The sequence below is a fragment of the Orbicella faveolata genome, unplaced genomic scaffold, assembly GCF_042242905.1.
Source record: "Orbicella faveolata isolate gen_17 unplaced genomic scaffold, um_ofav_v1 contig_1, whole genome shotgun sequence".
In the NCBI taxonomy this organism is placed as follows: domain Eukaryota; kingdom Metazoa; phylum Cnidaria; class Anthozoa; order Scleractinia; family Merulinidae; genus Orbicella; species Orbicella faveolata.
Window position 1 is genome coordinate 3,678,630 of NW_028301536.1, and position 23,920 is coordinate 3,702,549.

At 38.7% G+C, this 23,920-nt stretch overlaps 1 protein-coding gene across 2 annotated transcripts in view; it reads right to left on the reverse strand.

Moving 5' to 3' along the window:
* LOC110052517 (uncharacterized) overlaps nt 1–22,783 on the reverse strand; it is a 28,685-nt gene extending 5,902 nt beyond the window's left edge. The window contains exons 1-19 of one of the 2 annotated variants that reach the window (XM_020758646.2): nt 18,516–18,690; nt 16,956–17,126; nt 16,390–16,493; nt 12,224–12,307; nt 12,050–12,137; nt 11,248–11,345; nt 10,707–10,806; nt 10,408–10,531; nt 10,109–10,188; nt 9,644–9,702; nt 9,115–9,153; nt 8,724–8,803; nt 8,206–8,304; nt 7,452–7,566; nt 6,989–7,093; nt 5,565–5,616; nt 5,194–5,333; nt 3,970–4,708; nt 2,982–3,493 (exon numbers count right to left, since the gene is read on the reverse strand). In XM_020758646.2, coding sequence (XP_020614305.2) covers nt 2,982–3,493; nt 3,970–4,708; nt 5,194–5,333; nt 5,565–5,616; nt 6,989–7,093; nt 7,452–7,566; nt 8,206–8,304; nt 8,724–8,803; nt 9,115–9,153; nt 9,644–9,702; nt 10,109–10,188; nt 10,408–10,531; nt 10,707–10,806; nt 11,248–11,345; nt 12,050–12,137; nt 12,224–12,307; nt 16,390–16,493; nt 16,956–17,016 — 2,679 coding nt within the window. In that variant the 5' untranslated portion in view covers nt 17,017–17,126; nt 18,516–18,690. Of the gene's footprint in view, nt 1–2,981; nt 3,494–3,969; nt 4,709–5,193; nt 5,334–5,564; nt 5,617–6,988; nt 7,094–7,451; nt 7,567–8,205; nt 8,305–8,723; nt 8,804–9,114; nt 9,154–9,643; nt 9,703–10,108; nt 10,189–10,407; nt 10,532–10,706; nt 10,807–11,247; nt 11,346–12,049; nt 12,138–12,223; nt 12,308–16,389; nt 16,494–16,955; nt 17,127–18,515; nt 18,691–22,592 lie in introns of those variants that run through there. The other variant, XM_089285415.1, reaches the window with a different exon arrangement.
* Between the last annotated feature and the right edge of the window lie 1,137 nt (nt 22,784–23,920).

The window sequence follows — 23,920 nt, forward strand, 5'->3', positions numbered from 1 at the left end:
GTTTTTGTCGTGTTTTGATTGGTTCATTGCGCGCGATGTATTTCAGTGCATTGTGATTAGTGATATATCAGGTTTGTGGCAGTCGTCACACTCTTTGCTACAGTATATCATTCACGTTATTCATTGTTACACCAATAAAGTAAGTAGTCTAGCTCCTAAAATAAAGTCAACTCCATTTTGTTTCTTCGGAGAAAAAGTCTGGTATTAATTACTCGCAAAGTGAAGTCGAATTAATCTTGATGTTGCAAGGTGCAAGGTACAACTAATCGGTTTACACGTAGTTCGTTTCTTCCCTACGTCCCTCCTACTTTTACCCCCCCCCCCCCCCCCTTTCACCGCCTCTCTGCCTCACCCATCTCCTCCCTCTTGACGCGCCCCTCAGCTACACAGAATTTGTGTGTTCAACACTGGAAGGAGAGACATGGACAGAGGAAGTTGATTATAGTTTCACAGTGCCTCTTTCAAACCAGGAATATAGGTCCTGGTGATTTAATTTGTCAGAGAAACTTGATAACAATGTGCGGAAGTGACACCGAGAATAGACTAGTATCTCCTGGTCATCTCACGCTGTTTAACCAAGTGACCACCTCTTGAGCAGCTAAGCTTCGAAAAGATTTTATTTTTTCCGACGTGTTTTATGTTCGCGTCAACCCTATAAATTTCAATAATTTATAAAATAGTGTTTTCGACAACTCAGCCGATAGCGTAATTCGATTGCGGCCAATTAAGTTATATTGTTGTGGAATCTAATTTTTAAAAGATATTTTTCTAGGAAAGCTCAGTTTTGTCAAGCCAAGGTACCGCACTCTACCGTTATAGTTGAAGGCAAGTTACGCTTAAATCTACTAACCATATTACTCAAAACTATCAGAAGAACTATTCTAAGGGCCTGCGTTATTGGAGTTTTCTGTCTATACAACGTACAAATAGCAACTCGCTACAGCAATTAAAACTCTTTTATTTGTACCCTTTGAAATAAAACAGCCATGTGATTGTATTACTGAGAACAGTTACATAACTCTTTTAAAATCTACAATTTATTTACATTATTGTATTTTTTCTGGGTTTTAATTCGCTTTGAGGAGCGAGATTTACCGCCAACGAATAAAATAATTGTCTCAGATAAATGACTGCTGAACATTAATTGAAATACAATGCTGGCTAATTAACGTAATAAAACAAGAATCTGCCCATCAAAGATCACACTCAAAGTTACTTCAAATTAATATAAAGGTTGGCGAAATTTATACTCTGGTTACTATTAGTCAAACTGTACGAGATACTTTTTTTATTCCGTAATTTAATAAAAACGTTTAATTTTAGGGGAAAGAAAAATATGGATGCAATTTAGACTCTAAGACGACGTATATCCTCATGATTCACCGGAATTTTCGAGCTTATTTTGCTCTTCCATTGTTTGATTGCTTCGTTAATATCTTGCGTCAAACTATTCTTTCTCACTTTCATAACGGCGCTGTTAGCTTGAAGTCTCTTAACAGGAATGATCTCCAGACCCACATTGCAAGTTTGGTGTACAAGTTCTTTATGGAGGAATAGTCGGCATCCATAGCTGGGCGTCTTTTGTACCACGTAAAACCTCATCTTTAGTTAATGTCTGTCGTCTCTCAAGCATGATTCCTGGACAAGAGTTTGCTCTTGCTTTGAATCTTTGTCTTTGAATTTCAGTTACTTGCCTGCTGTGTGTATCAGTCAATCGCCTTCTTTTCTATCACAAGATTTCAGGGATTGTTTTCACCAACCCGAAATCGTTCGCAGGACAAAACGGTCCGAAGAACTTCCGACATCTTATCGTCCAATCACGAGCATTCCGAAGTTGTCAGGTCAGATTGATGTCATCTTGATAGGTAATGTTACCAAGCAACATTTTCGCTGAGAACTGCAGGCTCTGTTTAGCTTGAAGACAAAAGCAGGCTACCACTTCTAGACCGAGATTCGAGGTCCTTAGAACTGAAGATACGCCATCTTGTGATAATAAAGAACACATTTTGCCACGAAAAGTTTGTGCACTGCGTGAAAGAACGAGCCTTCGAGAGTATGACCTTCCAGTGCAACAAGAGGTGTGCAAACGTTAATTTTGCAAAAGAAGGTACTGATGTGAACAAGAAGAGGTCTTCCGGAGTCTTGCCGAACATGTAGGTCCGCAATGCATATTTTGTTCTGTCTACAAAGTAAATCCTTCAAGGTTTGCGGGTCTTTAATGTCATTCTATCCCACAAGCTCCTCGGTGAACCCTGATAAATTGATAATACTGGGTTGGTCTTAAAGCTTTTCATCACAACCGCTCACTATCGCGTGACTTCTTTACTTTACGGTTAAAAAGCGTCACCTTTGTGTAGTCTTAACGTTGCACAGTAGCTTGCTGCGTCATGTTTCGGGTCTTTTTCCTTGTTCGTCGTTCAATCGATGGTCTGCTATTTTAGCGAGGAGTGTCGTGTTAGTGTACACGAAGTGTCCTGTACGCGTCGTCTTGTGACGTCTGATAGTTTGTGGATTGGTTTGTTAAGGCTTTCGCTTCAGTTCCTTTTGTCAGCTAATAAAAGTCACCTATGCTATCTGTATTGAATGTTTCTATCACTATCTACAGATCAGTTACTCGACCTTCCTATTTGCTATTGATATGAAGTGTCCTCCAAATAACTCTTAAACACCAATTTTTCAGGGCAGAAAAAATACTGCCTGTGACGCCCTTTTCCAATATTTTTAGGTTACTCTTTGACATGTGCTAATTCTTTACCATAAATTATTGGTTCTTAATTTCATCTCACCATTTAAACGTATTCAGACCAAACTGATTATAACCGGAGAATTGCGTGGCGTTGTATCTAATTGTTATCATTTCATAAATGCGAAACCCTGTGATTTCCACAACCGCTGGTCACTAGAACATAGGCGCGTGTAATAATGCTTTGCAAGTTAAACTATCACGTGACAAGGTGACCAATAAATGCCTCACAACTGACCTTAACAGACGTTAGCTCAGATTTCAAGTTTTCCTTGTATTGTTCTGTCGCTTCCAATGTCTCTTGCAATTTAGCGTTGTTTTCCACCAACGTTGCAATATCCGCCTGCAGTTTTCCTTCAAATGTGCTGTTGTCAAGCCCGCCACCCTCTTTCTCAACATTTTTTTCACTATTTCTCATGTTGTGAAGTTGAAACACGGACGATAGATCATCTTCTAGCTGTTCTTTGCTTTTCTTCACAACACACAGTGTGGTGGAGGTCTCGTTAAGTTTCCCGTTTAACTTTTCAGCCTCCTGCTGTAAACTCTGAATTTGTTTTCGCAGCGTTTCGTTCTCGTCCTCCAAGACATTTTTCTGTTTTTGGATGTCATGGCAACGCCGGGTAATGTTGTTGTTTTCCAAAACCAACAGTGCGCTCTGCAGTGCCTTATCTATGATCACGTGACTGTGGCAGTGGTCGAGAAGGGTGAGTGCGTCAGCTACGTGTGACAGTTCTTGACTTTTCTGAGAATCTAAAGACAGACAAAAATGGCGTAATATATACGAGCATAAAAATGAGGAAACTACAGAACACATCAGGGATAATTCTAAATTTTCGTTATGCTTGTATATATTACGCTTGTACACCGGAAACTCAAGTCTTAGTTTGGCTTATTTTTTTGGCACAACATGTACTTTTACTCATATCAAATGTCTTTTGGGGAAAACAATAAGAAATATGTTTAAATAAAAAAAACCCTCTTTGTTTGCAATGACTTAGTGCAAAACCCTTTCTTTTCTGCAAGCCATATAGGTCCGCAATTCGTGCAAATACTTACTATCGTTACTAACTATGGGATTTCAATTCTGGTGAATTTAATTTAACTGAGTTCCAATTAGGATCTAAATTTCCCTTACACGAAACAGGTAAAATTAGGTATGTGAGCAGAAGAAAGAAAATCATCAAGCGTGATGACAGATGAAAAAGCTACGAATTTTACTCACTAACCCAGAACAGAATTCGTTTGGTCCATAAATTCCTGTATTCTTTTGTAGATATCTTGCTTGGAGTCTGTGGTTTTTCCTTCGTTTTCTAGATCAAGTTTAAATGCTTTCTTGAGGAAACTCAAAGCATCGCCGTCGACACAGCGTTTGAGTGAAACTAGTTTGTCCCTTAAACAGGAATGCTCCTCGACCTCAGGAACTTTTTCCTCAGTAAGTTCCTTGTTGTGTGACTCCAGCTGGCTTTCGTTACAGCGTGACGACGCAACCACCTTGTCATCGTCCGTTTTATTTGTCAAGTACAACGTTACGTCTTCCGTGTCGCGCAGCAGTGTTCTCTCGTCCAATAACTCTTCTGCTCCAATCAAACTTCTAAGACTCCCGCAATTGTCCAACAATTTTTCTCCTTTGGAATTCAGCACATTTAGATAGCTTTGGAACAATTCCAAAAGAAGATCGGTGTTTTCCAGAAGCTTGCTTTTAGTTACAGTCCATTGAGTAAAACCATCTTTTTGTTTAAGTTCGCTTTCAGGGAGGATTACAGCATCATCGAGAGAAATATCTTTGAGCGCGTAAAAAAGTTGCATGGAGATGATGTCAATTAACAGCGTGCTTCTTGTTCTAAACATATCTTCTTGAAGTTTACATTTCGCCACGGTTATCTCGCCTTGAAGATTTGCTGTGCGTGTAGTTTCTTCTTCCAAGCGGGAGTTTAGACCTTCGATATCGTTTTGTAAACTTGATTGCTGCAAAAAAGGAAAAAACAAAAAACAAAACTAAGCAAATTAATTTAAATAGAGAGAGGTGTTGAAGCGATTACATTCACGTTGAAATTTTACTTTTGCAGTATAATATTGCTTCCCATTGTTATTGTTGTTCTTGTTGTTCTTGTTGTTCTTGTTTTAGTCTTTTTTGTGACATAAAACTCAGGTCTGCGTGTCTCATTGATATAAGAACAAGGATATAGTGTTTTAAGTTTGTGTAGCAACCTTTTCCGGGAGACGAAACAAGACGAAAGAAAAACGAAACCTGGGACTTGCCTTATTCCTGTGCGGCTTTCCTCCAGGCCTTCACGGTCAATTCATTTTGGCGACGTATACGAATTGACGGCGGCCAAATGTAGAGGCCTAGGTTCTAGGCAAGTTTAGAAGGTGTTTGCTTTTCTTTTCAGTGTCATATCACCAGTTACTTCTATTCTAAATTGTGAACACAAGTTAATAATCATATCTACCTCGTTCTCATAAAGACTCTTCACTGATGCTACCACCTTGTCTGTCTCGACCATGGCACTTGCCACTGTTGCCTCGGCTTCGTGTTTCAGTCGCTCGATCCTGTTCTCATAAGACTGCTTTAACTCCTCCAAATCTTTTTCTGTAAACAAAGTTCACAGTATTCAGGTTAATTGACATCTTCATTCTACATTCTTAACTCTGTATACCATCAGCGAGTATTGTAAATTGTTGAATGTTTTTGCTTTTTGTCACCTAGCATTTTCTCTCAACAACTTCAAACAAGATAGATAACGTTTACTTTGTTGCATGAATGGTAATTTAATCTTTTCAGTGGGATCTCCCTTATAATGACAGGTTTAATAGAAAGTACCTCTCATATCAACAATCTTGGACAAGTCCTCGCTGAGTCTCTTGTAATCAACCTGGAAATTAAAATAAATATTGAATTATAATAAATAAATAAATAAATAAATAAATAAATAAAGTGTCTTTATTGTTCAAAAGATAAAATTACATATCTTATGTTACATTTAAAAATAACAATGTTAATGGGCTACAATATGTCTCTAAATAAGATAGATATTTACATGGAAACAAATACAAAAATCGAATACAAAAAGTACAGTATTCACAAAGCTACATTGTACTTAAAAACTATCCTATTAAAGAATGTATTCTTGAAACGGTCCGAGTGAATGGCGGGCATTGCGGAAGATTTATTCCTTAAGTTGTATCTTGTAATCTTAGTCTCAGGGAAATTAGCTCTAAGAGGGTGGTTCGGGATATTAGAAACCTTCCTACAAATTCTATAATCTTGCACTTTAAGTAATTCACCTATCTCTAATTTCTTGGATATATAACTGCGTTTGAAGCATCGATCTAAAAACTGCTGGGCTATAGTGCTGCTGGAGATTATTTTCCACAGAAAATTGAAACGAAAGGGCAAAAAACGGGGCAGTGAAGGGATGGGTTTGTTGCGCAGGGTATAGGAAAGTTGTGGAGTTAGAGTGAGATCAGAGCCGTGAGAGGATGCATATTACGTTCTTTAATTAAACTTTTTTTCAAGGGTTATCATGGCATGCTCCCTAGCACTTTGGCTGAAGAGTTGATTATCCACGGCGACAGACCTTCTTCACGACTCAAGCATGGGCTGATAGTACCGAGTTTTGCCTCCAAATACGTTAAAAACTCCATTTCCCATAGAGGGGCTGTCCTCTGGAACGCTATAGGGCGAACTAATAGATCGATACTAGAGAGCACAGACCTGAAATCTTTTTTGAAGAATATTGTTAATTGTAACACTTTTAAGGAATTTAATTTTAATGTTTTAGCCCCACAAATAATTAACAAAAGATCGGAGAATTTTATTTATTTTTAACTATTGATCTCATTCGTTGTTATCAAAATTATATTTTTTATAAGAATTACTTAATTCTTGTATTAATTTTTTATTAACTGTATTAATTATTTATCTATTAATTGTAGTTATTTTATGTATCTTATTAGTACACGACCCCACAAGCTTGTTAGCTTTGACGTCTTTTATCGTGTATAAATAAAGGTTGTACGTATGTATGTATGTATGTATTACAACTGGCCTATGAGTAGGTCGCTCGCTCGGGAAGAAGACGAAGGGAAACATTCGCTTCTCTAACTTATCACCGCCCTACCGTCCCGTATTTGATAATAGAGAGGAAAGCCCTCCCACAGGTTAGGACATGCTCGGAAACAAAAGAAAGAATTTGACATTGATCAAAGAAAATAAAACTAAAGTATTGTTGACTTGAGTCTCACCTCCACGTTGACGTAAGCAGTGTTAGTGATCTTCATGGCCCGCGAACCAAAAAACAACGCGCTTTTCGTCTCGCTCACATCACCCATTGTAGGGGAGACACACACCTGAAACCAAACAAATGTATCGGTTAACAATAAGACGTCGAAAATTCACGGAGCGCAAGATTTTAGTCTGTATCTCGGGCCAGAATATCACCATAAGGTAACCGTGTACTCTTATTACTTAGTACGGGTTTTAAGTTGGGTAATTCTTACATCATGGTACCCCGCCAAGCGATGCAGCCAAAATTGTGCAAGAGATGGTCATAGTGGGTGACTATAGGAAGCCTTCGCAACTTGGAAGGAAATCGCGTGATTTAGATCGCATTGTCTTGCATCTCATTGGCCAAGACGAAAATACTTTGGAACAAAAATTTCTTTCAAAGTCGTTCAGTCGCAAAGCATTTTAACATTACAAACTCACCACTAAGCTGGTTTTACAATTTCCACCCAAACTCTCTTGAAGCAGTCTTGTGAGCGTAGAATTCCGGAATGGAACATGAGTCTTCTTTCCTTCGGCTAAAGCTTGGATTACGTTTCTGACAACAATAACAAAGGGAAGCTCATTCTTTTCATAGTGCAGATATGTCAAAACGATTAACAAAATTTTTACGGTCACGCGCAAACACGGCGAGATGATATTAGATATATACGTCTTCCTCAGCGAAATGTTTTGCTTCACTTTCCCCTCAAACGACAAGGAACGAACTGTTTTATTGAATAATAACAACAGACGAGGGCTACAAGCTGTCCGATTTTGTTAGCAAATCTTTGTTCAGGTCACGCGAAGATTTTTGACTCATAATCAGCACTCCGGCACTTGTCACGTGAGCTTGATGTCATCAATATACGTCATACTGCGCATGCAACGTCTGCGATGAAATTTGCTGGCTCAGTCAACTTATCAAAGACAAGGTTCCAAACAATAAATCTATTTTATTTGTCAACTTCAAGTTGTTGCACTAAATAAGCGCCCCTGGGGTGAGCAAAAAATGGGGTGAAGTGGGGAGGGGGCGAGCGAAAAAGGGGGAACGGGTGGGGAGGAAAGGACCCCACCCCCCTCCCCTTCCCCTGCTCCTAATTTTTCGCACTCGCTCGCTGTTTCGTTCCCTTTGCGTGCTTTTGGAAATGAACGCCTGCTACGCAGGCTAGACTAAATGTTGGAAACATATTCTCACCCTAGCTCGAGCAAGGATGAGTTAATATGCTGTGCTTCACTCAGTCGCTCTCCCTCTGCGTGAGTTTTCTTGAGTCGCTCACTGCCAGCCAAGTCGCACCTGCAGTTCACAAACAACACATCATTAAAAGCGTTTAACACAATTGAAGTCCGTATTGAACAAAAATCTTAGATGTCTGGCGCATTGACTACAGAAATACAACTACTTGCTGCAATGATACACTTAAGAATAAGCGAGATTAGATTGTTATTTTTAGTGAGCTTTACAAACTTGTCTACCATACATGCGGGAAAAAGTAATTTTAGCCCAAGATTTTGACCCTAAGTGTGTGCCCAGATTCGCAGTACGAGGAAGGCTGTTGTACTTTACTTCATATCAGAATTGTACTGATATTTTTTCATGCTAGAGGTCCGGAGTTTCGACTTTTTCCTCTTCACAGGCTTAAAAGTATAGCAATCTTCTATCTTTGCGAAGCCGCGTTATTTTAAAAATCAAAAAATATGATACAAATTACATACAAGTATATTCTCCCTCGAATAAGCACGTCATCGTCAAATGCTACCATTTTTGCAAACGAATCATCTTCCGTGTCTCCATTCTAGAACACAAAAAAACACAGCTGACACAAGAAAGTAGAATTGCAATACGATCACTAACAGAATCCATTTGTCGTGAATTCAGATGCTATGATGTCTTTCTGTTTGATTAGTTACCAATACTCCTTACCAATATTTCAGTTTCCATAGTAATGGACTGCTGTTGCTGTATCAACGTAACACTCTGGAGTCGCGTCGTGCTACGTTAGCCAGAGTTATGTGTATTCCGGCGCCAAGCTGTTTTGTATGCTTTAGACCGGGCTATAAAAACACAATCAATACAGGAAGGCACAGGTATGATAAAATTTCCTACCTCTTCGGTTACTTCAGCCAGTGAATCTACTTCTGAATCCTGGTGAATACAGAACATGGAGAATCTAGTGTAAACTTTATTGACAAAGAAGTTTATATAACATACCTTGGAAGTTGCTTTTCGAGTGCATTGTTCTAAGATGCTATCGACTGAATGCAGTGAAAATTCATTATAACTAATCGAACTGTTAGCTTTACATAACATAACATAACGTAACATAAAAAAAAACATGACACTTAATTTACGCACGGACGAATGAACCTTTTTTACAGTTACAGTGTTTCAAAGAACAGCTTAATTTCAATGTAACGAAATCACATCAAAGATGCTAGGCATCAACAAAGAAAAACACTTATCATCTTGGCTGTTAAAAACGTAAAATTCAGTTGAGGGTTACTTCTTGTAGCAGTGACTTGGTAAAAAAACAAAACAAAAAAACAATCGCGACAAGAACACATAGTCAGAACTGATTTTGATAAATTAACTACTCTATACCGTCATTTTTTTTTCTTGGTGACAATAAACAAACCTCGCTGTTTTTGCTGCTGCCCGCTTCCAGTCCTTCCTTAGGATCTCGTACATTTGCACCTGAACCAACATAAAACAACGTGTCGTTATGTCAGTCGATACCCCCAGGAGATAAATTCTTCTCGAGGGTGACGGGCCACTTGGAAATGCCCCTAGCTTTGTTATGTGCTCTCTTATTCTTTGCAAAGCAATATTTGCTGTTCATGGACACATTGACGCAAACATTTTCCACCGAGATCTCTTACGTCAACGAAAAGGTGCACATTGTAAAAAGACAGTGGTTTGTGTTTTATATCTCTATTACAGATCGTACTGTCGAGGAATTTGCCGTGTTGATCAGCCTTGTGAGAACATCGTCCGCACGCAAAAAAAATTCACATCCAAATTTTAAACTCCTCTGAATGTGCCTGCCATCCATGATAAAGAAGGCTCCTCTTGTTGAAATATGCCTTATTAAGACACTCACCATGTTTGCTTGTTCCTTCAGTAAGAATCTTGTTCTTGTTTAGAGTTCTTTCAATTGTCAACTGACAAACCGAGTGCGACCTAAGGACAAACACAATCAAGAAGCTCAATCAAGATAATAAGAAATCAAACGGCGGCTCTTAGAAGGGTCAAGGGAGTGGGCAACCGTACGTTAAGTTTGAGCTTATTACTAAGTTTATGCTAATTTGGTCTAAACAAGGTATTAGCTTGACTTTTGAAGGAAGAATACAATTTTAAAATCAATTCACTATAATTTTAACATAAAGTTGGATCTCAAACCTGCTTGAATTCCTGTTCATTTTAGTTTCAGCGAAAACTAGTCTTTTCTTTCCCACGGTCAAAAGATTTAGCACTTCTGAAGGGCTTCGAACCACGAACTCTGAAAGGTTTTCCACATAAACACCTACGGATGAAAGAACAAAAAAATAAGGTTGTGATTTGACAATTAAACTGTCATCTCATGTGGAATTCTTCGGGAAAACTGATTTACAACTCAGCTTCATAATCACGCAAAAAAGAGGTCTGGTTTACCGGAGGCAAAAGAAGGTCAATTTGTTCAAATGTGCATAAATACAAACCTTTTATAGGATGTTCTCTCAAGCTTAGCTCAACCTTATTTGTAGAGTTCAACAAGTCGTAGATTTTCTCCTGGTAAATTTGTAAGTATGACATGGTCACCTGCCGAGGAAAATTGATGTTATTAGGTGGACAAAACCAGAAATGCTGATAGGTTTCAAATTCATGGATCATGTTATGGCTACACTACAGACACCTGTAGGAGGCGCGGGATTCGAGATCGAGCGGTCTGGGTTCGAGCCCGTTCTTGTCCCCAGAGCCTTCGTTTCTTTTGGTCACATGATTGGCAAAACTACTCGTAACGACATTTTAAAACGAGTATGGGGGCTGGAACCCTGGTAGGGGTCACTGCGTGTTCTAATACCAGATGCTCTACTCTCAAAGTTCCTCTCTTTACTCAGGAATACAAGTGGAGAGTTACCGGCGAATTAGCGAAATGTTGGAGGCGGGGGTAGGGCTATCTCGTACTGGGATAGTATACCATCCAGTGGGGAGGAGTCACCAGAAAAGGTCACCTCGAGGCTATCAATATTATTGCTGTACCTTGTAATCATGGCGGTCATCCTGTGTTATTCTCTTGAAGCACCTTTCAATGACGCCAGCTGTTATACCATCAGGTGCCATTAGGGTATGGGTCTTTCCTGAAATGAGTGACAGAAATACGACGACAAATTCAACAACCGCGTGCGACAAAACGTTAGATCCAAAACAAACAAACAAACAAACAAAAAAACAAGGAATTCTCTATATCAGACGACAAAAACATTTACCATAAATGAGTATTTTATACCGTAGCAATTCATAAGGTTTGAGGAGCTCAGTAACAGCATTCTTTCTGAGTTATTTTGGCCACGTACAAATTACTTTTAAACTGAAGGAAACCTGAAAATATTGGTTTACCGAGATAGAAAAACACCAAAGAGATAATAATAATAAACCATAAAGGAACAAGGTTAAGGATAAAGAAGATTAAAACGGATTATAAAAGACGAATTTGAAAACTTTAGACTAAACGTTTTCAGATGGGCAAATCGTGACGTGACTCCCTTAACAACTTTCTGCTGTGAGCCAAAGTTTTCCAAACTGCTCACCAATGATCATAGGTACGCATAGCGTGCTGAGGACATAGCTGCAAAGCCCGTTGAGGACACGCCCATCCTAATTTGAACGCGCAATTATCATTATTTTCAATGATATTTATGGGTGCGTGGCTTCTTTAACTCAATTCTTGACCTGCCAAGATTCTGTCGAGTTCGCTTCAAAAGTATCTTATTTACTTTTTAAAAGCTCGCTTCGTCTCTATGGGTAAACTGTTTCAACAACTTCACTGAGGAATTAATTATACCTGATCCTGTCTGCCCGTACGCCATCAGAGTTCCGTTAAAGCCATTCAGAGCAGCATTTACAAGAGGCCTGCTTATTGTACTGCATACCTGGAAAGAGATAAGACTGTAGTACTGCTAGCGCTATTTCTACTATGGAAGTAAGTGGATTTTAAACAGTTTCGATTAAGTCTCACCTCTGGGTTTGTGGCCTCTTTCGGGAAAACATGATCAAAATTGAACGTTTTCTCCCAGCTGTGTTTAGGATCAGCAACATGGATCTGAAATTAAGATAAAAATGTCAGTCACTTCCGAGTTCAAGGACTACAACGACGTCCCGTTTTTCCCCTTTCGCGTCTCCGGCACGGTTTCTCGCCTCACTCGAGAAACGTGTCATTTTTCGGATGTCGCGTCGCGTCTCTCGCGAGACCAATCGGAAAAGCTTGATCCTCTCACTAATTTTTTTCCGGGGAACTCAAGGGCAATGAGTGTGCCTGACGCCCTGCCTAGTCTTACATACCAACTGTTAACTGTGTCTTTTACATCAAGTTGTGGTAACTATGGTCCAGGGCCGGGTTGTTCAAAGCCTGATTAAGCTAACCCAGGATTAGCGAGAATTTTGATTTCAGTTTTGTAGCTTTTCCGTGAGGGTTTCTGTTTATATTATTTGTCCTTCAGTTTTGAACTTGCATAATCTCGAACCACACAAAACGTAAGCAGTGAAAAACATTTTTACACAACAAAAATTGATAGTTCGGTTAACTTTTAATACTGGGTTAGCGTTAACCAGCTTTCGAACAACCCGGCCCAGATTATAAAGCAACTGATTGTCAGAGTCACAGCTATAACAATGCGTGTTAGTTGCTAGCATGCGTAAACATGCTTTTAAAGAAACATAGACATCAAATTAATCATTACCCGATTTGTCTAGGAAGACGGAATGAGACTATGCTTGCAGGGTAATTAATCATGGTATAGACTGACATCTGCTACCAACAACATCAAGAACGTATTTCATAATACTTCAGTGGAAATAAAAGTGAAGCCTTGGAGCCGAATGGCTCATAGCTGCCGAAGCTTATCCCAGTTTCTGTAGCATGAAGCGGCTAGGAGTATTTCTACTCCCCCTGGACAGGTTGCTAGTCGATCGCAGGTCACTCCCCCGCAATTTGTTAGGTTTTCCTAACAGTTGCCAGTACCCATTTATACTTCTGGGTACAGAAGGCACTGTGAGAATTAAGTATCTTGCCCAAAGACCACGACACAGTGTCCCCGGCCAGGGCTTGAACCCGGACCGCTCGCTCCGGGAACGAGTGCACTAACCATGAGGCCACTGCGCCTCCCAAAGTGGCTTTTCACTTTATCATCCATGGATTCCGACTTATTAATTCCTACTTTTAATCAAACTCCCTCAGTTCATTTACAGAGAAAGAAATAGTGCAGTTCCAGAAAATATCCATACTCACTCCACAGAAGAGATTGGAATTTCCTGAGGGTTGGGGGTTCTGGAAGACCAAACAATTGAAAGAAATGTACAAAGCTTAAGTAGAATTTCCAAAGGGTTGGGGGCCTTAGAAAAAATCTGGAACTACACATTTCAATATCTTGACACTGGTCAGCTGTCAGTAGGCTGTATACTGGTCCATAGTGGTGGATCTAGGGGAGGAGCCCAGGGGACCCAGGCCCCCCCCCCTTACTTTGAGTTAAAAAAAAGGAAGAAAAGCCAGCAGGGCAAGCAACTCTCCCCCCCCCCCCCCCCCTCTCTCTTTCTCTGTCTCTCCCTCAGCCCAAGGTCTGGCTCGGCCACTGGTCTATACTGCCTGGACTACCCTGAATGCCCTGAATGGAGAACACCTTTCTTAACGACATCTTGGTACTGTTCACATTTTAGGTTAGAACACATGAAGGAGCATGTGGCAGTGACATGTTACCAGCAACAACATTATGCACTGTTGACATGAGGAGACATGCTGCAAGCAAATCTTGCAGTGGCAAGCTGAAATAAAGTATTAGCACATAAGGGGATATATTGCAAAAACATGTTCCTGCCGCATGCAACCACTACCCTTCCCCCACCTTGCCACCTCATTCGAAGGCACAGTTCCCACTTGAGGTTCGTACACATGAAAGGGCATGTCACAGTGACATGTTAGCAGTAACAAATTCATTTCTTGTTTACAGGAGGGGAAATGCAGCAAAGAAATCTTGCAGTGACAAGCTGAATTACAGTATCTGCACACGCAATGAGACATATTGTTGCACGTGCTGCATGTCCCCCCCACCCGCCAACCTTGTTCAAACAGTACACAGTTTTGTTGATGCCAGTTGTCCCTACAATGCCTCTATAGGTGCAGTTCCGAATCTTATCACTGTGATAGCTCATAATAAAAACTTTTATATGTACTGTTATCAAAGTGAAACAGCCACAAACAGCGATGTTCAACACTCTGGTGTGACAAATTTTGATTATTTATTGAGAGAATAGTGATCCTTATTGAAGGTTTTACCAAACCCATTTTATCACAGACAGTAGAAATCTTCACTACAAAACCTGGTACATCATAAAATATTTAGACTCAATGTCTTAAGGTCTCAAAACATGTCTCAAATGTGTGTCTTATTTTGCTGAGATTTTCTTTCTGTACATCAAAAGAAATGGCTTTACATGGTGCTACATTGCTCCTTATATATTCAAATGTAACACTCGATATTCTTTTCAACTAATAATTAGTCAAAATGATTTTTAATTTTACAGTGGATGTCTGCAAATGCAGCAGGCTTCCCGCTAAAATTGGAAATCTGTCTGTGTTTGCAAGCTACAGTCAATGTAAATCAGCTCTATTAACAACTCAAAAAAATATCACCATCTACTTCCATATCTTGACCAGCTACTCTGCTTTGCCATTCATCTTATTCTTTGGAAGAAGATGGCAAAATCAGCCATTTACTCAACCAACAATTAAGACACTACCTCAAACTTTGTGGCAACCCTGGTACCTGGTTCATATTCCATGTGAAATGATAATTAAAAGATTGAAGAAGTTTTAATTATGTAGATGACATTATATGTATTGCCATGGTTACTACAAGTATCCAATTAAAGCTCTTTAAAACAATCTCCAAATATATTTCCATTAACTGAACATTTTTATCTTTCAATTCAAAACTTGCATTATTCTTACCCTTTCTCTGTGAATTCAAGAAAATGTAATGAGGAATTCAAGAGATGTATATAACAAATGTAATTCAATTGACGACAAATGACAGGAAATTAGACGTAATACCGAATGTTTCCTGCATGAAATATCAAAAAGGAAAATTGGAATCCCAAGTGATCTATGCATGATTTAGTATTCAAAAATCCCTCTGCACTCAAATGTTTAAATAGGGTAAAGTAACAAATATTGATGGCAAAGGTTTTCAACATGAATAACACTGTTTTGCAACATTGGCTGACACAGGTGAACTATATGCTTCCCTGTACCCTTCCCTCCAAACTGAAAATGACACTAATCAATTCACTCGCTCGCCCCTGTAACGGGCAGAATTCTTGCCAGTTTCGTTAACCTTCACTTCATACAATAATCCTTCCGGCAGAAATTTCGTTAGGTTATTCCAAATATAAACAGCGACGTTTTCAGCCGTGGAACACGTGTCCGCGAAGAAAGGTACGTCCATATCGAGATTTTTATGATCCAAAGTTTGTAACACGCTTTCCATATGCTTTTTTAAGTCCGTTAAATTCATGACCATTCCAGTAATGGGATCAACAGGTCCACGGATGGTCACTTTCACCGTGTAATTATGACCATGTCCGTTCTTGTTGTTGCACTTTCCAAATATCGATCGATTTTCCTCGTCGCTCAACTTCGCGCTGTGAAGCCGATGACTCGCACAGAACGACTCTTTTCGTGTGATATACACCATTGGTCGTGTAGTTTTCGCTTTGGCTTCCAAGTAATGATCGTTTAGAGCCATTTTTAGGCGAAAAATAGCAAAAATTACCACGAAACCACCATCAATTAACTAGAGTGATGATTACGATACAACAAGGCACGTGTCAGACGACCTCACGCGAATGAATTTTACCGCTGACCAGATTGACTCTCCTTAGTCTTTTGTGGTGGTACTGTCGAGTCCTATTATTCACTTTAATTTGTTGTTGAAACTGAAATAAATAGATCATTTTAAGAGCATTTTGGCCTAAATCCCCTTAGCTCCGAGTATAAAACTCTGTGTTTTAATCAAAAGCAAGCGACCGTAAATTGAATAAATGATTGAATAAATTTCTCTCAGTCGCTCGATCGTCCGGGCCTCTTGCTTCCCAAATGATAGTCGAGTAACATTTTTGAGTTCAACTTACCTGAGATGACAGTTCTTGTACATTCACAGCTATTGGTTCCTTGCGACTGTTTTCTTGTGGTCGAGGTGGACGAACTCTGACAAAAACTTTGACCCTTCCAGAATCTGTGACGGGCAAAACAAAGCTTTCGTTGTCATATGAAAAACGACTTAAGTTATTTTTTAAGTGACTGAGTTTGATATTGGATGCACAACTGGCATAGTCTAAAGTAGTTCCGTTTGATGCTGAAACAATATCGAAGTAAAGCGCTTTTGTAATAATCAGACAATAATCTTTTTGGAAAACTAAAATCAGGAATATAAATAAATGAATGCTAACTGCGCTGGTCAATTCTAGAACAGTCAACTTATCTGATCAAGTTCAAGTAGTGTCAATCAGTTAATTTGTAAATCGTGAATTGTGTCAATTATTTTCAAGATTGAAGTCATGAAATATCGCTGGCAGTCGAATACTAAATACTTTGATAGTTTATGTCAGTTTTTAAGCGTTTATTTGTCACCGCTTACTCCCAGATCTAACTCAAAATCAAACCTGAATTTCAGAAACAGCTAGTTGGGGTGACTCACCTTTTCCAACCTTGATGCTGGAAGTCTTTTGTGCCTGTTTTTCTTCCTTCTGTGGTTTCATTTTAAAACTGCCGCTGGTCCACAAACAGTCTAGACTAGAGTAATTTCTTCATCAAAGCAGACACATGTACAAATTTAGAATCATATCAGATCACGGGACGACCTGGAATCCTAAGAAAAGCGAGCAAAGTGAAGAAAAGTTAGAGACAAACTCGGAAAATCGTATTACACCTCCTGGCAAGTATACGGCTCGCCTAGTATTGTGTATTTGTGGTCTCCTTATCATCGAAGGGGTAAAAACTGTATGTAAGTAGCCTCAGCCGATGTTCCAATATACATTAAAGTTGCTGTATTTAACGTCTAGTTGCTTGCGGTTTTTGATCAGCCGAGCCCAAAACCTCATTCGCATATTTCCAAGAGTTTGTAATCCTCTCAGCAGGCATGACTTATTTTAAGTTACTTGTAAAAATCAAATCATTTGATTTTCACTCATCCACAGCACAAGGTGTATGTTTATAAATTACATAAGCTCTGTTCTGCCTCAGCGGGGCTTGTATATAGACCAGCATTCGAAGGCCACTGGCCGAGTCGGTGGTCTTTGAGTACTCCATTGTTCAGTGGTCACCACGGGTGAAGACAGAATGTTTTATTTAAGCAAACGAGAACATGACTTTAAGAGGAAAAACGAGACTAATCATCCTTCACCCAACGTCAACGATATTCTCAACTAGAATCTAAATTCTCCTCAGTCAGCAAATTAAACTGCGTTGTTAACACAATATATTCGTTAGCACGAACATATTGATGGTCAGGTGATTTTAACAAATATTTGAATTCCACAAATTTACTAGATAAAGGATCCGAAACGAAAATTCTTTTTTTTTTTTCATTATTCTGCAATTATTGCGAAATTAAAATTTCTCGTAGACGTTTATTTAGTTGTGATCAGTATTTTTAGTTATGTTTTTGCTTGTAGAGCGAGTGTAATTCTCACAAAACTCGATGGCACCCTCATGTTAGTTACCTCAAATAACAAGCAAAATAACAAAACAAATAAATTGAGTAACACGAAATTATACAGAACTTTTACTTACATATAACTAATTGGATATTTGGTTATCACGTCAAAGAACAGACTATTAAATATATTGAAAACTACTTAAACTTTGCGTATTGGAGTAGTAATCAACAATAACGTTGAAAACTCACGTGATATGTTAACGTACATTCTGTGTTATTTCGGCCTCAGCGATAAATATAAGCTGTAACTTAATAGTGTAAAACAGGCTGACCTAGAAGTAATTATCGATTATCTCACTGAAATACACTGCTAGGTAGTTTTTGTTCACTAGTTCAGTGTGAAAACAAACGTTAAATATATTAAATCTACAGGAAAATTTGGTAGTTCCGGTACAGTCTGTAAACGACGGAAATTCTAAGTTTCCTGGACCCAGAAATATCGATCAGGAGATTGCAAAAATTACTGAATGTAAAAATGCGTATAAAAATTCCTTCAGTGCGCTGACACTCCACCCAAAGAAACTATATAAAATCATTTACCTCGCAAAGTAAAATAACCTGTTTTTGAATAACAAGTTAGCTACCGGTTGGACATTTCATATCTTCGATTCGATTCACCGCCTCAACATTATTTTTGAGGCCATGCGTTCTCTTTCCCGCCACAAAAGCGCCTTGAAACCAGCCACAAAGGAATGTAAACGCTTATCTTGTCAACAATTTTTATGTTGAAATACGCTTGTTGTGAAAAGTTAGATGGCGTAATTTCACACTCAGACCCAATGGCGAGTTAACACTGTAGTAACGTCAGCTATAATTATAACTTCGTTCAAGAATTCTAATGCAGAAGTAGGCGGAAAAAAATCATTCTAGAATGTTAACTTTAATTAAGCCATTTTTAACCAATATTTTGTTATCACTTTTCCAAATGAACTGTTTGTTTTTCGAACGATCCACATTACAGTTTTAAACTCTATCTTTGGGCTGAATTGTACTCCAAACGTGAAATAAATATTGAAATTATCGTGTGAACCGTCCTGGATATATATGCCGCAGGTGCACCAAAACGTTCTGTGATTGGTCCGCGAGAAATAACCGATACGACGGGAAGTTGGCTGAAAGACAGGCTGAGAGAATCTATTGTTTGAGAAAGTGGCAAGAAAATTGGCTCATCGTCAAGTTATTATAATATTTCTGAGTGCTAGAACGTTAGTATCTTACACGTTGGCAATGTGCTTTTTAGCCGCAAAGAAATCGCCAGATTAATCTAAAATATTATTCCACCAAAGCAACTACAATTGCAATTCGTGACTAAATATTTTTTCGAAACCGCTACCTTAAAAGAAGATACAACCTACCGTACGAAGTATTTTATAGGTCACCACCCATATATTCCCCGCTGAGCTTAGCAGCTAAATAAAGAGATTCTCTAAGATCAACGACAGGTCTGTGTCAAACAACTGCTCCGCATTGTAACGCTACTGAGTAGATAGTGCCGTTCTGAGAATGTTGTCTGTTGTAAATATTCTGGAAAGAGAGACCGTATTCAAATTATTGACGCGTCATAAAAATATTCCCTGACGATGGCTTTAATTAATCAATTCAAATCTGTCCTCTTTAAAGAAATCTGTCTGAGTATATTGAATTTTTAAACATAGCTGAATAAGCTGGAATAACTTCAAAACAATTCTAGCGTATATTATATAAAAATCTTCCCTTACACAATCAAGTCGACCTAATTAAGTTTTTTAGTTACAAAACGGGAATGAAATTCTCTACTGATAATCGTTTGCATATGTTAAACATCGTATAGCACTTGTCCATAAGCTGACGTTTCTGCCAAAAATTCTTCGATATTGTAAATGATTGTTTATTTTCGAGGAAATTTGTCGATGAAATGGGTGGGTCAAAATTCATGCCAAACGCAGTGGCATCGGGCGGTGTTCATTTACTTTTTTCTTCGAAGTAATTTAAGACTTTTATAAGAAACCTGGTAAAAAACTATATATATGCCTGCAATAAGTCTATTTTTAAGAGTTTATGTTATGATAAAAATGGGTTGAGCGGTCAATACTTTCTCGGATACAAGTCATGTGGGTGGGGTCATTTTAATGCCAGCAAGTTCCGGATTAATTTTATTTGTCGAGGTCTTCACCTGGCACAGCCTAGGCTCGATTGCCAGCCGCTGTTCAGGAAAGGAGCCCGCGCTCTACTACTTCTCGGGGAGGAACGTAGACTGGAGTCGAGTCAACGGCGCATGCAAATCGAACCTAAGCGCTCGCCTAAGCGCAATATCGTAATTAATGTTATTATGCCTGGAAAAATATGTTGTTCTCAGGTAACCATCTTTTCCATAGATTGAAAAACCTGTCGAACTCAAACTCCACTCAGAGTCCTTCATTCATCAGCTTTGACCGAGTATTGATAACTCTTCTGTAGAATTGATTAAATAGTTAAATACATTGTTGGAACTGCGAATTCCGTCCTTTTGCAGTCTGTAGGACAAATGTAAGGAAATTCTCACTCCGTTTTCAAGGCCCCAAATTATATAATTCCCGCAGCACTGAAATTCAAAATGCTTCTAGTATTGCTGTGTTCACCTCTAAACTTAGTCCAAGTTATTTTTCTTTGTCTTCTTTTGCATTTGCGCATTTGCGCGTTTAGCTTTGCTTAATTATGTACTCTGTATTCTAAATTATGATCATTTTGTGTGTTGACGACGGCATTTTTATTATTTTGTTAAGTCTTAGGTATCTTTAAGATAGTCCTTTCCATAAGTCTCGTTGGCGTCCCTGGGATTCCTTGCTTTATACATTGATATTTTGTAAACATATTTATAAATATGTAAACCTAACAACAAAAACACAAACCCTCGAAGAGAAACACTTTAAAAGACAGCATATTTCTCCACTAGTACCCAGCTCTTGTAGAGTAAATTTTCTTTGATAGACACGATACACAGAAAACGCTAGATTTCAACCGATTTTGATTTCAAAATGTTTTTTCCAACTGAAAATACATAAATTCATATAGTTTTCGATGACTTTGATAATCCTAACCAAGACAAAACGAAATTAAATCAAAAGCTTTCATTTAATTCGCCTTGACTATCATTCAAGTTTTCAGTGAATGAACAACATGAAATCTAAGAGTAAAGTTATATTTTAACACCCATGTTTCTAGAGAGATCAAATCTCGTACGATGAAATACTTGTGTTTGTAGCCGATCTCACGCTTGCTCTGATTGGCTAACTGTAGGGCATTATTCTCCGGAACTGCCCACAGGCCGATTACGGGCCTGCAAAGACAGAGCAAAAAGCCAAATAATAAACAGCTTATCAACCTCAAACGTTCGGTCTTTATGGGAAAATCTCAACCCTCGACCTTGCGATATTGACTTCGCTATATCTCGGTCAATACGGCATGTTCTCGGTTTAAGACTTTCCCGTAAAGACCTCTCTCGCGGTTAATAAGTAGTTGGTCATGCAGACAGTTGATGAGAATACGAAAATAATATTAATCATGCATCAGAAGTGGATATAAACTTGTTGGAACACTAAATTCTCAAACCTTACAGTAAATTAAACGCACTGTACGGAAGTGAGCAGCGAGAAATGAACTGTGAACTATTCCAAAAGTTTATCTCAGTCTGACCTTTGTCGCCTTTGAATTCTAAAAGTTCACAACCTAGAGCTCATACAAGTTTATTTTTCCGTGAGCCTTGAGATTCGATTGTTTTTCTAACAACTCTCTTGAGCAAAACAAATAAACCATTTAAGTCTTCGATTAGGATTCCGAATACCAAGACTGAAACAACAATTTATTGGAGTGTATATGTTGGATTATGAACTGAATGAGATCTTTATAGCCACACATTGCTTCCACACTAGCTTGACATATTCATTTTACTTTCAGTATTCACCTGTAACTACCTGAATATACGTTAACTTTTAATACACTTTTGAATACGTTTCTGTTTGTTTTTACGTTTCTAGTGTAAATAGTGCGTCCCAAATTAACTTTCCCTGTCTAATATTGTGATTTTTTTAAGTAAAAAGCTCGTAAACTTAAAGACAGATAAAATTTTAATTGTTTTAACATCTGCCTTGGTCTTTTGAAATTTAGTGTTTATCAGAAACGATAAACAAAACAAAGCAAACAATTTTGAAAAAACCAACCAGGGTCTTATAGAACCAACCTAACTTAATCAACTGTGAGTAATAAACATATCAAGGAAACAAATGCACGACTAAACAACTTCACCAAAATGTTTGTCGATCGGGTATTATTCTTCCATTTCGTATACTCTCCTAGGCGTTTCCAAGGGAAAAAACCCGTAAATCCAGGCCTTAACAGTTAGATTAGTTACTAAATCTGTTGATTTGCCAAACTGGCTGAGGCGCGCGAAGAAATGACACTAGAGCCAACTTATTTAACATCATAGAGTTATTCTTCAAGTTGTTGAGTCAAAAAATATAAGATTTTTGCGGAATTTTTTAAACGGTGGAGGCTGCAAAATTACAAATTGTTTTAACCATACAAATGAACGCGCGATTCCAGAATGACCCATAAAGTTAGATGTGCGATCCATGAAGCGAGACATTAGCTAATAACACCTACCTTATCGCTATCAAACTTTCAATACATACTGCCGTTATTTTCCCAGACCAACACAAAAAAACTACTCAGATCTGATATCTTGGAGCATCTAAATCTCGTCCAGAACACATCTTCTCACATTTCATCCGATAAGCGTCTCTTGTTGCATTTTCTGAGTTTGTTTTGAGACTTTTTGTAGTCACCCGTATCGACAGGTGGCAAAACCAATGAAACTCAGTCAACAAGTGGTAGAATATTCCTGCTCGCATCTCTACCGCGCCAGCCTGGAACCGAGTAATGACGTTATGGTAACTCCACTGACAAAATTCAATTGGTATTTAGGCTTTTGTTTTATTTATGCAAACACTTGCGTACCTGCTGCTATAGTAGCGACGCTTTTCCGCCCATTAAACAGGGAACTTAACTTCTTCAGGTTGTTGATATTATCAGACGCCCCTAGAGGAACAATTTTAATTTTGACCGAGGTATCTGATTCCATACACCCAGAGTAAAATGCTTTCAGCTTTTTGCCATATACAGCTATTTCGAGAAAGGTTGTCTACCAATGCGTAAAAGTGCACGCGACAATTTCAATTGGTATTATGGGTGATGGCGGTTCACGACTACTTGATTGAAACTCAAGGTGTTTCGATTAGCATGATAGAAGAAAACAAGACGAACACAGCTATTCTTCTTGCTGAGAACACCGTGTACCTCAAACAAGCCACGCCAAACTGTGACTACCCATAATACCAATCGGCACTGTCGCGTGCGCTTTAACGCTTTTCTTGGACAATCTTTGTCGAAACAGTTGTATCTCTTATGCAGTCACGTGTATTTGGTTTTAAATCAACACAACATCCTTCAGATACCGATATCCGATCAGTTTCCCTAACTTTTGATAGCTTGTAGTGAATTATTTTAGCATGACAATCGCAAAGCGCATGGGTTCTCGCAATCAGTAGAATTAATATGGTTCAGTGAAGAAGCCAAATTACACGCTTTCTTTACCCGTCCAAAGGTCGTTGTTTGAAAATAATGGAAAGATTTCTTTCTCTCCCATGCAGATTAATTAAACCCTATCATACCCTGCCATAGAAAATACAGCCAATCAGAAAGCAGGAAAGTCGTTGTATATTCGACGGTATTACATCCAATCTTCCCATCATGCGCCGCGCGTATGCCGCATTGATGGTGCTGGCTACTGTATTTACACACTCTCCTAAAAGCTCGTGTCAGTGAATACCGAGACTCGCGGGATATATCATGGTATACCACTCGAAATTGTTGCATAGCTAGTATATATGTGTATCGAATTATGACAAAACACTTCTTTGGCAAGCATTACA